Genomic DNA, 16,235 nt, shown 5'->3' on the forward strand with positions numbered 1-16,235 from the left:
CGTACCTCTGCAGAACTGGGCACACCTGAGCGTACGGAAACCCTTTTTAAAAAAAGCACCTTCAACGCAAAGTAGTAGAGATGTAAAAATAATGTACGCGATAAAAATGTGATAAATACACCAACTGAAGGGAGGGAGGGAAGTCAAGACTCGGCAGAGCCAAAGGGAACATACTGTGATTGTATGGACGGATGGAAAAAGATATAATAATAATAATAATAATAATAATAATAATAATAATAATAATAATAATAATTTATTTATACCCCGCCCATCTGGCTGGGCTTCCCCAGCCACTCTGGGCGGCTTTCAAAAAAATATTAAAATACTGTAATACATCAAAGGAAATAATATTTCATTTAAAGGAAATAATAAAAATTTATTCTGGGAAAAATAAATAAATAAAAGCACCCATCAGCGAACCCTCTCTCCCTTTCTGAAAAAACCCACACAAACACGTGGATACTCCAGTACTTCCGGGTTTTCTACGGTGCCCCGTTGGCTCCCGTCGCAAAAAAAAAAAAAACCCTTCGCCTTCGCTTGCGGCGGCCTGGTGGGCGCGGCGCGTGCGTGCTGCTGCGCCTGCGCCGTCCGCGCGGTCTCCCACGGCGGTGCCCAAGACGAGGTTGAGTAGACTCGTTCTGAATTTTCCCTCCTCCCCCCTCCCCTCCCTCCCCCTTCCCCCCTCCCCACCCCCTGGCTGGGCTCGGGCGCGCGGCAGGCGCCGGTCGCGTCACTCACGCTGCCGCGCGCCCTGGCCCGCCCTGCCCACCTCCTCCTCCTCAGGGAAGGAGGGAGGGAAAGAGGGAGGGGGGGGCTGTTTCTGCCTGGCAGGGGGAGGGGCTCGAGTCACCCCCCCACCCCAAATTGGGGCTTAATATTCTGGTGGAGGGGCGCCCCCTCCCCCCACAGATTCCTCCCCCCCCCCCACATTCCACCCCCCAGCTCAACTTGCTGTGTGGGCAAAAGCCACGACTCCATTATTATTATTATTATTATTATTATTATTATTATTATTAATAATATTTATTAGTGACTTTCAGTTTTATCCATTTCAGTAACTTTACAATCGTGTCGACAAATCCGCCCCCCCAGCTCAGCTTGTTGTGTGGGCAAAAGCCACGACTCCATTATTATTATTATTATTATTATTATTATTATTATTATTATTATTATTAGTGACTTCAAGTTTTATCCATTTCAATAACTTTACAATCGTGTCGACAGATCCCCCCCCCATCTCAGCTCAGCTTGTGTGGGCAAAAGCCACGACTCCATTATTATTATTTATTAGTGACTTTCAGTTTGATCCATTTCAATAACTTTACAATTGTGTCGACAAATTCCCCCCCCCCCAACTCAGCTTGTTGTGTGGGCAAAAGCCTCGACTCCATCATCATCATCATCATCATTATTTATTAGTGACTTTAAGTTTTATCCATTTCAATAACTTTACAATCGTGTTGACATTTCCAAACTCTGCTTCCTTCCCTTTCTTTCCTAGGCTCCTTACATTTATTTTTTAAAAAATATTTTCTGCACACCCTAAATTAAACATTTGTACGTGGCCAATTTAAGGTGATGCTGATATATTATTATTATTGTTATTATTATTATTATTTAAATTATTTATACCCCGTCCATCTGGCTGGGTTTCCCCAACCGCTCTGGGCAGCTCCCAACAGAATTAAAAGCACAATACAAAAATATTCATTTGTACCCTGCCTTTTCCCCTGATGCTCAAGGCGGCTTACATATAAGAACTGCTTAAAACTTCAGGGGAGAAGGGGAAACAGCCATTTAACCCTCCCCCCCCCACACACAATTAAGCGTCGGAGTTTGAAGTATGTAGGTATGTAAAATCTGTTTGCAAGCATATGAAATAATTGCAATTGAAAAAGGCCCTTTCATTGAAAGCAGCCAGTTCTGAAAAGCCTGTTGTGGTGCAACTGTGGTGCAACTGTGGACAATTTGCTGAAAGTAAGGTAAAGGGATCCCTGACTATTAGGTCCAGTCGTGCCTGACTCTGGGGTTGCGGCACTCATCTCGCTTTATTGGCCGAGGGAGCTGGCATACAGCTTCCGGGTCATGTGGCCAGCATGACTAAGCCGCTTCTGGCGAACCAGAGCAGCGCACGGAAACGCCGTTTACCTTCCCGCCGGAGCGGTACCTATTTATCTACTTGCACTTTGACATTCTTTCAAACTGCTAGGTGGGCAGGAGCAGGGACCGAGCAACGGGAGCTTACCCCTTCACAGGGATTCGAACCGCCGACCTTCTGATCGGCAAGTCCTAGGCTCTGTGGTTTAGACCACAGCGCTACCTGTGTCCCTTAAATGTGGAGGTTGCTTTCCTCCCTCTTACATTCTTTTAGTAAATGTGCATTTTACCATTCATGGTTAGTGCTTAAATCTGATTAGTCTTTAAGGTGCCTCAAGCCTTTTAATAATAATTTTTAAATAATTTATTATTTCTACCCCGCCCATCTTTTAAAGTGGTTGGCAAGGAGCTTGCTTGTTGTTCCCCATGTTAAGGCTGTTGCTGTTCCTCCCCCAATCTCACCCTTTTTTGTTTTTGTTTCACAGGATATGTTCAACCTGTTGGAAGAGTTATAATAATTTGGTTTTTGGGGGGTCGGAAAAAAAAAAAAGCCGTTCGTTGCACCACTGCAAGGGTTTGGATTGTTTCTAAATCGACCCCAATACTGCTGATTGGATGCACACACATACCTGCAAATATCAATAATAGTCAGAAATAGGATGTGACAGTAAAAAGTTGTCCTCCCACAGATGGATTGTTTGGCTTGCTTCAAAATCCATATTTTTTCTAGAGACTGGAACTCGGATTTTAAAAATAAATCAATGTAGTTGGTATCCTAAATGTGTACTGTACATTACTCTAATGCAACTTCCCCAAATATTTACCGTATTTTTCGCACCATAGGACGCACTTTTCCCCCTCCAAAAATGAAGGGGAAATGTGTGTGCGTCCTATGGTGCGAATGCAGGCTTTCGCTGAAGCCTGGAGAGTGAGAGGGGTCGGTGCGCACCGACCCCTCACGCTCTCCAGGCTTCGCGTTCCCGCTGCTTGCAGAGACTTGCCTGCATGCTGAAGCCTGCGCGCGCTGAGCTCAGCACGTCCAGGCTTCGCGGACCTCTCCGCAAGCAGCGGGAGCGTTCCCGCTGCTTGCAGAGACTTGCCTGCATGCTGAAGCCTGCGCGCGCTGAGCTCAGCACGTCCAGGCTTCGCGGACCTCTCCACAAGCAGTGGGAGCGTTCCCGCTGCTTGCAGAGACTTGCCTGCATGCTGAAGCCTGCGCACGCTGAGCTCAGCACGTCCAGGCTTTGCGGACCTCTCCGCAAGCAGCGGGAGCGTTCCCGCTGCTTGCAGAGACTTGCCTGCATGCTGAAGCCTGCGCGCGCTGAGCTCAGCACGTCCAGGCTTCGCGGACCTCTCCGCAAGCAGCGGGAGCGTTCCCGCTGCTTGCAGAGACTTGCCTGCATGCTGAAGCCTGCGCGCGCTGAGCTCAGCACGTCCAGGCTTCGCGGACCTCTCCGCAAGCAGCGGGAGCGCTCCCGCTGCTTGCGGAGACTTGCCTGCATGCTGAAGCCTGCGCACGCTCAGCTCAGCACGTCCAGGCTTCGCGCACCTCTCAGCAAGCAGCGGGAGCGCTCCCACCACTTGCAGAGAGCTGCCTGTTTGGGGGCTGGGGTCGGCGGAAGCTCGAGCTTCCCCCAGCCCCGCGCCTGGGGGGGAAATAATTTTTTTCCCTTTATTTCCCCCCAAAAAAACTGGGTGCGCCCTATGGTCCGGTGCGCCCTATGGTGCGAAAAATACGGTATATTTTCCAATAGTAAGTAGTAAAGTAATTGGATCTCAGAGACTCGCAAACTACATCCAAAATTGTTTCTGATTGATTATTGGGGGTTTTTTGGCCATCTTGATGCCAAATTTATTGCAGCAGTCCTGAGGACCAGAAACTTTTAAAAAGAATAGAAATTCTTACAGTTCCAGTGTATGCTTTCTTGCTAATCCATCAAAGCATTACCTTGAGATTCTAATAACATGGAAGCTGATTAATTATGTCAGAAAGTTCTGTTTTATGAAAGATGAAAAGTATTTTAGCCTTGGGAATTCCAAAGAGGGTTTGCAACACAATCGTACACAAATCTACTAAAAAATCAAATCCCTCAGAGTGCAATGAGTTTAGTGGCTGGTGATTGGGTGTAGGATTGCAATTTTAACCACAAATTCAAATGAAAATAGGTATTGGTCTCTGAAATGTGAAATCTACCTAAAAAGGTAAAGGTACCCCTGCCCGTATGGGCCAGTCGTGTCCGACTCTAGGGTTGTGCGCCCATCTCACTTAAGAGGCCGGGGGCCAGCGCTGTCCGGAGACACTTCCGGGTCACGTGGCCAGCGTGACGAAGCTGCTCTGGCGAGCCAGCACCAGCGCAGCACACGGAAACGCCGTTTACCTTCCCACTATAAAGTGGTACCTATTTATCTACTTGCACTTAGGGGTGCTTTTGAACTGCTAGGTGGGCAGGAGCTGGGACCAAAAGACGGGAGCTCACCCCGCCGCGGGGATTCGAACCGCCGACCATACTATCGGCAAGTCCTAGGCACTTGAGGTTTTACCCACAGCGCCACCCGCATCCCGAAATCTACCTAGAAAGGAGGAAATACCAGAGGAAATTAGACTGTACTATGGCAGAATACCAGGGTTCAGATTCTAAATATTTCTTTTCTAGTCTGTTCTGTAATGGAAGAAAATGGAATTGATCATGAAGCCAGTATGGAGAGTGCTAGTGACTTATTGGTCAACTCTAATAATACTGAAGAGGTGGAAACTGAGGACCAAGTATTCCAGGTAAATGATCAGTCATATATTTGTTAACTTTCGTAGGGTTGCCATATGCCCCCTTTTTCCAGGTCTTTTTCATCCCTAGAGTCATTACAGCGTTCCATAGTTAAAAGTAGAAGTTGGCAGATATGTCCTCTTATTTACTGTTCAAAATTTGGCAACCCTGTGTGAATTGACCTTGCAGGCCAAATTTGTCGGTAATGTCGAGTGCTTTGTGGTCCCAAAGGTAAAGGTAAAGGGACCCCTGACCATTAGGTCCAGTTGTGACCGACTCTGGGGTTGCGGCGCTCATCTCGCTTTATTGGCTGAGGGAGCCAGCGTTTGTCCGCGTACAGTTCTTCCGGGTCATGTGGCCAGCATGACTAAGCCGCTTCTGGTGAACCAGAGCAGCGTACAGAAACGCCGTTTACCTTCCCGCCAGAGCAGTACCTCTTTATCTACTTGCACTTTGACGTGCTTTCGAACTGCTAGGTTGGCAGGAGCTGGGACCGAGCAACGGGAGCTCACCCCGTCGCGGGGATTCGAACCGCCGACCTTCTGATCGGTTTAACCCACAGCGCCACCCGCATCCCTGTGTGGCTAAAACAAAGTGACATCAGCTGGTGGGTGGGTGTGGTTTGAGTATATAATAATAAATCTTTATTGCGGTCCAAAGACCCATAGAACAATTTCAGAACAAAATACAGTTAAGACAGCCAACCACAACAAAAGAGAGAGAAACCGAGGCGGTCATTTTGTTTTGTCTCGAGCTTGATGATCTTTGCTTCTTTTGACTTCCGGAAGAAACTTTGCCACGGCCAGTGCAATATCATTGGACCTATCATCCAAAAGATATTTAACATGGGAGGCTTCAGATTTTCCCAGCAGATTTGCCAGTAGGAGTTTGATCAGTTGGTCCCTTGCTTGCTTGTACTGCCCACAATACAGTGAGATATGCTTCATGCAATCGCCGTCCTGAGAACATGAACAAAGCCTATTCTGATAAGGGATGCCTCTCAGTCTACCATTTAGCACTTCCGAAGGAAATACATTTAGTTTGGCTTTGGTAAATAAATGCCTGTAGGTTGGTACTGACAGGTTCCTGAGATATGAGGGTATCTGAAAGTTGTACCCATACAGTGGTACCTTGGGTTACATACGCTGCAGGTTACATACACTTCAGGTTACAGAAATATTACCTCGGGTTAAGAACTTTGCTTCAGGATGAGAACAGAAATTGTGCAGCGGCAGTGCAGTGGCAGCAGGAGGCCCCATTAGCTAAAGTGGTGCTTCAGGTTAAGAACAGTTTCAGGTTAAGAACGGACCTTTGGAACGAATTAAGTACTTAACCCAAGGTACCACTGTATTGGATTCCTGCTGCTACTGGGCCACAGATTACATGAGATCGAGATCACAGGTCGCTATGTGAAATGTCCCAAAGCCTTTGCCTCAGGGATTCATAGCCCAGATGATACAAGAGAGATGATGGCAGTCCAATTAAGGTGGCTTTTCTGGCCATAGTCTTCAGCCAGAAAACTCAGGTTTGAGTAGAAAATTGCCTCACTGGTCATCTTGGTACTAAGGTACCATTTGCTATTCCGAAGATTTAAAAAAAACAAATGATTGAAAAGATGCCAATATATATTCTGTTATGACAGCATCTAGCAGACGTGGAAACCGGGGACCCATCCTTTGGGCCAAATGTTCCTCAGGCAGTCCTACCCATCACAGCGCCCATTTCGGAAGATATTTCTCAGTCACTGAATGCACAAATGCAGCTGTCCCAGACGCTCCCTTTTTCAGCAGAAGGGTTTCAACTTGTACACCAGAGTGGCCATCCCTTTTATGAAGTACAATCCTCAGAGGGCTCCAGCACTCACATGGTGAGTAAATACATCTTTATGGCAGTTTTTGTTTGTTTAGTTTTCCCTCCAATGTATTTGAAAAAGCAACCCTGTGTTGAAATGTAATAATGCCCTAATCTGCGTTATGTTTTGTTGACTAAATAGCAGATGACGAATCAACTGAATATTTTTTTAATTGCCAGCCTTAATAACACATTAGTCTTCTGTACTTCATAAACAGATATGTGGATTAAGTGTGTTGTGGCTTTGTCAAATCGCTGTGTTAAGGGATCCTTGAAATAATGTTAATGTTATATTTTAATCTTGTTTTTTAAGTTGTATTTTAATCAACTTGTTTTTATTATTGGTTGTTAGCCGCCCTGAGCCCGGTCTTGGCTAGGGAGGGCGGGGTATTAATAATAATAATAATAATAATAATAATAATAATAATAATAATAATAATAATTATATAGCTAGGGCAGGGAGAATTCCATCAATATGTGGATCTTATCAGTAAGAACTTGAGTCTCTGCTTAAATTCAAACATAGATCTCAGTGGTTTCTGATTTTTCTATAAAACAGAGATGAATAATTTCAGATTGGCTTGAAGCTTATTGTTATAAATCTATCTCTCAAATAGTATATGATATTCATTATACCATTTGTTTGTTTCCTTCAAAGATGATAGTTGCCAGCCAGTCTGAGAATGGGCAAGTGTTGCACGTTATTCCTTCTCAGCCAGGAGTGGCACAAGTGATTATTCCCCAAGGTCAACTTCTGGATGCCACCAGTTCTCAGGGTAAGGTACATCGTGTCCCAACAGACTATGTGGAAGCAAGTTCCACTGAAATCAGTACAACATGCTACTAAGTGAAAGCACTTAACCTTCAATTTGTGAATTCTGGTGCCAAGGCATACACCTTCATTATGTAATTGTACAGTATTTCCACACTCGGAATCAATAATTTTAATTGTAAACTTGGAATTTGAAGAGGTGGGCTTCTCACAGGCTATTCAAGCTTCTTTTTCTTGAGACGTTCCTTAACAGCAGACTGTGTGCTGCTGCTTGCAAAGGTCACAGCTGCTAGGTGCAAAGTACGGACTATATTTTGTACCTGTAGCACACTGGGATAGGTTCTTTCCTTTTCTTCCTTTGACTCAAGATTTATTTGACTTGAGAACAGGAAATGTAGAATTTCGCAAACATACACAAGCAAGATGGAGCCCCTCTTTTTTTCTCGGTGGCGTTGCTAAACCAACTTTTAGCTGAGCCTGTGGTAGTTATGGAAGAGCACATTCTAAAAGCTGTGCCCTTAGCTCTATTAGAACAGGGCCTCTCCATTCTAGGAGGTTTCAGGGTTTGGCAGAAACAGATTCACATTTCAGTCTCAGGCTGCTGCTTGCTAATTGCTCACCAGTTTTCTGAATTGCACTTTCTTGGTTCTCTATGCACTTATTAAAGAAGGACGTGTCCCCCCCCCCCCCATCCTTTTCCTAAGATGCTTCAGAAGAGAGAAATGGTGGGAGTTTGCGAACTGTTGCAGTGGCTGCTGTTGCAGATGGTACAAGCAGATACGTCCTTCATCCTCAAGCATCTCTTACAGTGTCCAAAGCAACAGCCACCAGGTAGGTCAGAAGATGAGGAAATCTCTTCTCAGACAGACTGTGAAGTTTTGCAGTTTTTCCCATTGTCAGAGTTTTAGCTGAACTTCCTCTTGTTGCATCTATGAAATGGTCACAGGTTGCTTTCTAATGATTGGCATAGGAGATTCCTAAACCATCTTGTCCCTGAAGGCTTGCAGCAATAAAGTGAAAGAGTCGGTTGTTGCTTTGAATGATAGCTTTTAAAAATATTTTTTTAAGTACTGCAAATACTGCCTTACAAATGTTAACCGCAAGAAGTGAAAAGCAATCTGCTTCTGTCTTTAATATAGCAACATCGTCTAAATCTGCGATTACATGTTTATTTGCATGGATTTGTTTTGACTCTATATCCCATTTTGCATTTATTGTTCAGGTTATTGGAAGACACTTTTCCAGTTCCCCCTCAACCATTGTCCTCAAACACACCTACCTGGGCTCGCCGTCTCAGGAACTGTGAGGTGAGCTAACAACAACAACTGAGCAAAGTATTAATCTCACAAACTAGTATCGGAGGTGGCTACACTTCTTGGTTGCTTGACGTTTGTCAGTTAAACTGTCTTGTAGTTTGTTCGGAGCCAAGGCAGTCTAGTGGTAGCCAGAGGGGGATTTAAGTGGATGTCATGGAATGTAAATGGCCCTAGCAACTTAGTCGAAAGTGGGACAGTAATTGTAATTGGTCTCTGGAAAAGGTATGCTGTGTAAGTTTTTCACTAGTATCTTTCATGAAATGCAACAAGCAGTGAGGGATTGGCTTTCAGTCAAGCCCTTCATCTGATGAATACACTGTTTATGGCAAGGCTTTGCTACCACGAGTCATCTTCTAAACTGCCTTAAACTCCTGAGCAGTTCATTTGTTTTGGTTTTATTAAGAAAATTATAGACATAAAGTAGTACCTCACGTTGCAACTTCAGGATACAAATGTGGCAAACCCAGAAGTATTTTTCCGGGTTTCGCTACGCACGCATGCGCAGAAGCGCTCTACCGTGCCACGCGCATGCGCAGAACAGGCACCTCTGGTAGTGAAAACCTTGGGATCTGACCAGAGCTCCGGAACGGATCTCGTACGCAAACGGAGGTACCACTGTATACTGCCCTTCGCCAAAAGGCCATAGAATAGCTGACAACATAATATTTATATCTTTCTTGGGAGATGACTATAACCTTTAGCTTGCATACTTTTAAAATACAGTGGTGCCTTGGGTTACAAAACGCTTTGGGTTACAAACACTTTGGGTTACAAACTCCGCTAACCCAAAAGTAGTGCCTCGGGTTGAGAACTTTGCCCCAGGATGAGAACGGAAATCACGCGCCGGCAGTGGTGGGAGACCCCATTAGTGAAAGCGCACCTCAGGTTAAGAACAGCCTCGGGTTAAGAACGGACCTCGGGAACGAATTAGGTTCAAAACCCGAGGTACCACTGTGCTTTGACTGATCGGAGAACTTGTTACAATAGCACACAATTTTCCCAGGAGTTTTCTGTTTGGCTGTTACTCCATATAATATTGAAACGGCTTTCTGCACTTGCCTGTGTTTTTAAAATAGTATTTTGGGTGTTTGACATTAAATAGGCATATAAGGAAAATCATTGGAGATGGTGCACACTGCTCAGCAGACATTTCTCTTTAGAATCATGTACAGCAGTAAAAGTCGGCAGAAATGAAAAAGCGTTGCTTTCCAAAATAGCATTTTACCCACACTTGTCACTGAGCTTTTACTCATATACAGTGGTACCTCTGGATGCGAATGGGATCCATTTTGGAGCCCCGTTCGCATCCTGAAGTGAACGCAACCCGCGTCTGCACGTGCACGGGTCATGATTCGCCGCTTCCGCGTATGCGCGTGACGTCATTTTGAGCATCTGTGCATGTGCGAGTGGCAAAACCTGGAATTAACGCTTCCGGGTTGCCACAGAGCGCAACCCGAAAATATTCAACCCGAAAATATTCACCCCGAGGTATGACTGTACAATTAAAGGGGGTACATGGAGTTCTGGCAAAACATAAAATGTTTAACACTGTTTTCAACAAATAAACCCAGAAACTGCATCTTAAACTCAGGAAAATTGGGAAGGGAAGAAACTCTTGGAAAAATTCTGTCTCCTGCAGATAATGTGCGTACAGCACACTGGATTGCCACAGGCGTCTCATGCGATGATACTGACTTCCTGAACTCTAAATAGCGTTTTAATTGGTGAATAAATCCTATTATTTCACCTCCTCTTCATGCAGAAAATTGGGGATTCATACCGTGGCTATTGTTCAAGTGAAGCAGAATTAGAGAATATTCTAACAGTGCACAAGCAGCAAACACACAGCGTGTGGGGAACGCGCCAGTCTCCAAGCCCAGCTAAACCTGCCACGAGGCTGATGTGGAAATCACAATATGTTCCATTTGATGGGATCCCTTTTGTCAATGCTGGTAACTTACTTTCTTCTTAATGGTTTTCAGATTTATTAGAGAGACTGTGCTTCATTTTGCTTTGCAGAATATCTATAGGTATTGTGAAAGGTCACAAAGGGAAAAGTCTCAGTGCCTACATTGTGGTGGTTTTCATATTCTGCTCTGTGCTTGTGCGTTGGTTCCCGTGTTCTAGTCTTTTGAGGAAAAATGTCATTTAGAACTCTTCACAGAACCCATTTCTACACAGATATAATCTCCATTGCATGTTTGGAAGCCACTATGGAGTTGCCTTTATATACATACAATTGTGATGAAATAAACAGTTATCCCATCTTCAAATAAATAGTGTGCACGGGCCATACATTCTTTTTTTACCTATGAAAACTTTATTGTCATGGAACACACATGTCTCTTGCTCTCTAGCAGTGTTAAATTATTAAATCATTTGTTTTTAACAAAGTCTTACGAATAGCACATGCATTTAGTGAGCTCCCGGTCAGGTGCGGTGTGTCCTGTTTTGCCGCCTGAGGCGAAACAGGAATGTGCTTCCTGTCTGCTGCCGCCACTGCCGGCGCCGGAGAGGTGGCACTGGTTTCCTGCAAGCTCTCATGTGGTTTACAAGATCTCACAACTTTCTGTGGGATCTCATAAAATCTCAACGGAAACGGGTGCTTCTGCCAGCGCTGTTTCTCCAGCGGTGCCGGTGGGCAAGGTATCTGCAGAGGTGCTGCCCCCTGCGCTTCCGCTGCCCGAAGCAGTTGCTTTACCCTACCTCATGAACTGGCTGGCTCTGCTACTGGTTCTCCTTCAGCAGGGACGGAGGAAGGGGGTGCATTGGGGGCAGGCCACCCGGGTGTCACCACTGGGGTGGTTTGACAAAATGTCGGGTGGCACTCACCACGGGGCCTGCAGCGCACCCGAGCCATGCATCTCTTCTGGGATTGATGCGGTGGTTTAGGCGCCCACAGGCACTGCGCTACCCGAAATAGACCACCTGCCCGTCATCTGTAGGGCGGCTGAGTGGGAGGAGGCAGGCAGACTCCTCAAAGCGTCCTGCCCCAGCTGGCCCCGCCCCTGGGTGGCTGGCCCCGCCCCTGGGCGCAGGGCACGTGCACCGCCCCAGGTGCCCAATCGGCTTGCTCCGCCGCTGTCCTTCAGCTGTGGCTTAGATTCAAAAAGTGCTGAATTCCCATCAGAACAGGAAAGATAGAGTCTTTCTTTGCAAGTGTGTGGCTTGATGTTTGAATCCCCTGACTTTATATGGTGCCAGATTATTGGTAGTTGGGTGGCCCCTGCCCCACAATTCGTCAGAATGGCCCACGGAGGGTTGGCCACTTCTGGATTTGGCTTTTTGGATGGACATATTTCCCCCCATCCCTATCCCAAACTGATTTGCTGATCAAAATGTCTGTCGCAATGAACATGCAATTTCTCCCTCGAAACAGGAAGCAGAGCCATAGTGATGGAGTGCCAATATGGGCCCCGAAGGAAGGGTTTTCAGCCCAGGAAAACTGGTGAACAGGAGGACGTTTCCTGCCAAGTGTACAAAGCCACCTGTCCTGCCAGGTAAGCAATGGATAGCCGGGAAAGTAGAATAATAATATTAATAATGAATAATGAACGTCCTGAATGGGGTAACTGTGCCCCTGAAGGACCAGGTGTGCAGCCTGAGAGTCATTTTGGACTCACAGCTGTCCATGGAGGCGCATGTTAATTCTGTGTCCAGGGCGCCTGACTACCAGCTCCACCTGGTACGCAGGCTAAGACCCTACCTGCCCGCAGACTGTCTTGCCAAAGTGGTGCATATTCTAGTTATCTCCCACTTGGACTACTGCAATGCGCTCTACGTGGGGCTACCTTTGAAGATGACCCAGAAACCGCAAGTAATCCAGAATGTGGCAGCTAGACTGGTGACTGGGAGTGGCTGCCAGGACCACATAACACCGGTTCTGAGAGATCTGCATTGGCTCCCAGTATGTTTCCGAGCACAATTCAAAGTGTTGGTGCAGACTTTGAAAGCCCTAAACGGCCTCGGTCCTGTATACCTGAAGGAGCATCTCCACCCCCATCGTTCTGCCCGGACACTGAGGTCCAGCGCCGAGGGCCTTCTGGCGGTTCCCTCATTGCGAGAAGTGAGGTTACAGGGAACCAGGCAGAGGGCCTTCTCGGTGGGGGTGCCCGCCCTGTGGAACGCCCTCCCTTCAGATGTGAAGGAAAGAAGCAGCTATCCTATTTTTAAAAGACATCTGAAGGCAGCCCTGTTTAGGAGAGCTTTTAATATTTAATGCTGTATTGTTTTTAACACTCGATTGGGAGCCGCCCAGAGTGGCTGGGGAAACAGCCAGATGGGCGGGGTATAAATAATAAATTATTATTATTATTTAATAATTAACCAATATATTATTTATACCCTGCCCATCTGGCTGGCTTTCCCCAGCCACTCTAGAAGGCTTTGGACATTTTAGTAAATAGGACAAATGTTTATCTGAACAAGAGCGTACAAAAATTTTTTTGCAGGAAAATGTTACTACCAATATTACAAAAATAGATAAGAGCAGCTGTGGGGGGCAAATATGTTTTAAGGGGTCGTGTCACTCTTCCACCTCTTTAAATAGTTAGGTGTTTTTCATCCTAAAACGTCTTAATAGAATACGAGAATGTGTTTGTTTGTCGTAGTCTCTGTGTTGTGATTCCTTCCCCTCCTTTCCTATGGCAGGATCTATATTAAGAAGGTCCAGAAGTTCCCCGAGTATAGAGTTCCGACAGACCCCAAAATTGATAAGAAAATTTTACGTGTGGAACAGGAGAAAGCTTTCAATGTCCTGAAGAAAAACCTGATTGATGCTGGTGGGGTTCTCAGGTAATGTATGTCTTTCAGCTTGATTTGTTGTTGTTTAGTCGTGTCCGACTCTTCGTGACCCCCTGGACCAGAGCACGCCAGGCACTCCTGTCTTCCACTGCCTCCCGCAGTTTGGTCAAGCTCATGCTGGTAGCTTCGAGAACACTGTCCAACCATCTCGTCCTCTGTCGTCCCCTTCTCCTTGTGCCCTCCATCTTTCCCAACATCAGGGTCTTTTCCAGGGAGTCTTCTCTTCTCATGAGGTGGCCAAAGTATTGGAGCCTTAGCTTCAGGATCTGTCCTTCCAGTGAGCACTCAGGGCTGATTTCCTTCAGAATGGATAGGTTTGATCTTCTTGCAGTCCATGGGACTCTCAAGAGTCTCCTCCAGCACCGTAATTCAAAAGCATCCATTTTCCGGTGATCAGCCTTCTTTATGGTCCAGCTCTCACTTCCATACATCACTACTGATAAGTTGGTATAACAGCAAATGCTTATACACAGATTGCATTCGCGTTTAACCCTTGTACAGCACTGAACAGTACCTGTGCTAACTTCAAGATCATCCTGGCCCAAATATCACTCTATTGTTCCAAGTAAAATAATGAAACTTGGCTTTAAGGCCACTGATCTTTGCAGCACAGTAATTCTCTGCATGTATTTTGATGAAGCTTCAGTGCCGGATTTACGTATAAGCTAAACAAGCTATAGCTTATGGCCCCACTCTCTTGGGGGCCCCAAAAAACTTTAAAGGAGAAAAAAACCTGGATGTGCATTTCCAAAATATAAGATAAGTTCAACAATTACTTTGACAAAATACATATTTTGTTATGTGCAGGTGGCTTTCGATACCTATCAAGTCCATAAATTACCATATAGCATATATTCAACACAAAAAACAGCGACAATTTGTTGTTGACAAAGGACAGCTGGACATATAAAGGGCCCCATTACCTTCAGTAGCTTAGGGCCTCATCAAACCTAAATCCGGCCCTGTGAAGCATCTACAGCGGTACCTCGGGTTACATAAGCTTCAGGTTACATACGCTTCAGGTTACAGACTCCGCTAACCCAGAAATAGTACCTCGGGTTAAGAACTTTGTTTCAGGATGAGAACAGAAATCGCGCGGCGGTGGTGCAGCAGCAACAACAGGAGGCACCATTAGCTAAAGTGGTGCTTCAGGTTAAGAACAGTTTCAGGTTAAGAATGGACCTCCAGAACGAATTAAGTATGTAACCAGAGGTACCACTGTATTAGGAATGTCTCAGAAACCCATTTAGTTTGATCGCTCCTAGCAAACAAACTTGGGTGCTGAGTGCTAACAGCTGTGCAACAAAATCAAGGCAACTTAAGAAACAAAAGGAAAGCATTGGAATGTTTGAAGGAGCTGCAAAAACAGCGGAAGTATATATATTCAGGGAGGAAAAACCATACAGGGCCAAACCCTCCCAACACAACCCAGTTGGGATTGGACATTGTCAGGGGCCACAGAATGAGTGTCCCGAGTTGTGAAGGAGCCGGGGAGAGAGCTGGAAACTAGCAGGGAGTGGAATGAAGTATTCTGGAAGAGGACATAGTTGACTGGCCAGACCCCTGAACAGGAGTGCTCCACACCACATTTTGTTGATGTTTCCATTTGTGCATTCTCATTGGGAGATTTTTATGTGCTGACTTGGCTAACAAAGGTTGTGTGTGATTTCAGTCGATCAAGACACCCCAGAAGATTGGGAAATCATTTGCCACCATTCTAATCGGGGGTGGGGGGGTTGCACAGGTTTTGTACTAATAAGAATAGGAAGGGTAGGGTTTGAGTAGGCATAGGCAAACTCGGCCCTCCAGACGTTTTTTGAGACTACAATTCCCATCATCCCTGACCACTGGTCCTGTTAGCTAGGGATGATGGGAATTGTAGTCCCAAACATCTGGAGGGCTGGAGTTTGCCTATGCCTGAGTTAGACAGACCTGAAATATTCACTAGAGTTGGTTTCCCCCGTCCTGCTGGAAAAAGGAATTACTTTCTTGGGAGTTGCATCTGCCAATTTTTCTCGCCAGGTGGTATGTGCAGTTACCTACTCAGCAGGCTCATCAGTATCATGAGCTAGAGATGTGCCTCCCACGATCGCCATTCTCCATACCGTCTCCTGAGGGAGAGGATGATGCAGGCAAAGACGAAAGCTGCACGCTGCCCTCGCGACTTCACCCACAAGTTGCAGATAAGATCCGAGAGCTAGTGTCTCAAGGAATAGAACAAGTCTACGCAGTGAGGAAACAGTTACGGTAAGTCTTTGTAAGTCTCTACACAACACACTTCTTCCACTTTGTGTGGGTTATGACACAGCGCCCGCCCCTGTCCTGATTTCGACATTTTGGCTGTTTTGGGAGTGGAATGTGGTTTCACAGATCCTTCCCATATATCAAGGTAGGTGCTTTTCAAACCAATTGGAAAGAGCACCCCAGAGACCTGTAGTAAACCTCTAGTCCCTAAGCCTATAGTATAGAAACTTACTACTTTATTATCCATACCTGAGATTTTTCAAGAGGCCAACGTATGGGCTAAGTTGTAGTTTTTCTTACACTCCACAGAAGAGAAAGCTTTACATACTGGTATTCTATGAAGTATTTTCTTTACCAAACTTCTGTTTGCCTGGTTGTTTTGTTTTT

At 45.7% G+C, this 16,235-nt stretch overlaps 1 protein-coding gene across 6 annotated transcripts in view; it reads left to right on the forward strand.

The window, feature by feature from the left end:
- The window catches only part of CARF (calcium responsive transcription factor), a 28,358-nt gene that overhangs the window by 716 nt on the left and 11,407 nt on the right, over window positions 1-16,235 (forward strand). For 2 of the 6 annotated variants that reach the window (XM_077918159.1, XM_077918153.1), the window contains exons 1-9: window positions 4,543-4,873; window positions 6,505-6,729; window positions 7,372-7,489; window positions 8,190-8,316; window positions 8,708-8,792; window positions 10,564-10,753; window positions 12,181-12,301; window positions 13,452-13,595; window positions 15,627-15,851. In XM_077918159.1, coding sequence (XP_077774285.1) covers window positions 4,766-4,873; window positions 6,505-6,729; window positions 7,372-7,489; window positions 8,190-8,316; window positions 8,708-8,792; window positions 10,564-10,753; window positions 12,181-12,301; window positions 13,452-13,595; window positions 15,627-15,851 — 1,343 coding nt within the window. In that variant the 5' untranslated portion in view covers window positions 4,543-4,765. Of the gene's footprint in view, window positions 1-506; window positions 626-1,625; window positions 1,853-4,537; window positions 4,874-6,504; window positions 6,730-7,371; window positions 7,490-8,189; window positions 8,317-8,707; window positions 8,793-10,563; window positions 10,754-12,180; window positions 12,302-13,451; window positions 13,596-15,626; window positions 15,852-16,235 lie in introns of those variants that run through there. The other 4 variants (XM_077918136.1, XM_077918141.1, XM_077918147.1 and 1 more) reach the window with 4 other exon arrangements.

The sequence above is a fragment of the Podarcis muralis genome, chromosome 1 (assembly GCF_964188315.1).
Source record: "Podarcis muralis chromosome 1, rPodMur119.hap1.1, whole genome shotgun sequence".
In the NCBI taxonomy this organism is placed as follows: domain Eukaryota; kingdom Metazoa; phylum Chordata; class Lepidosauria; order Squamata; family Lacertidae; genus Podarcis; species Podarcis muralis.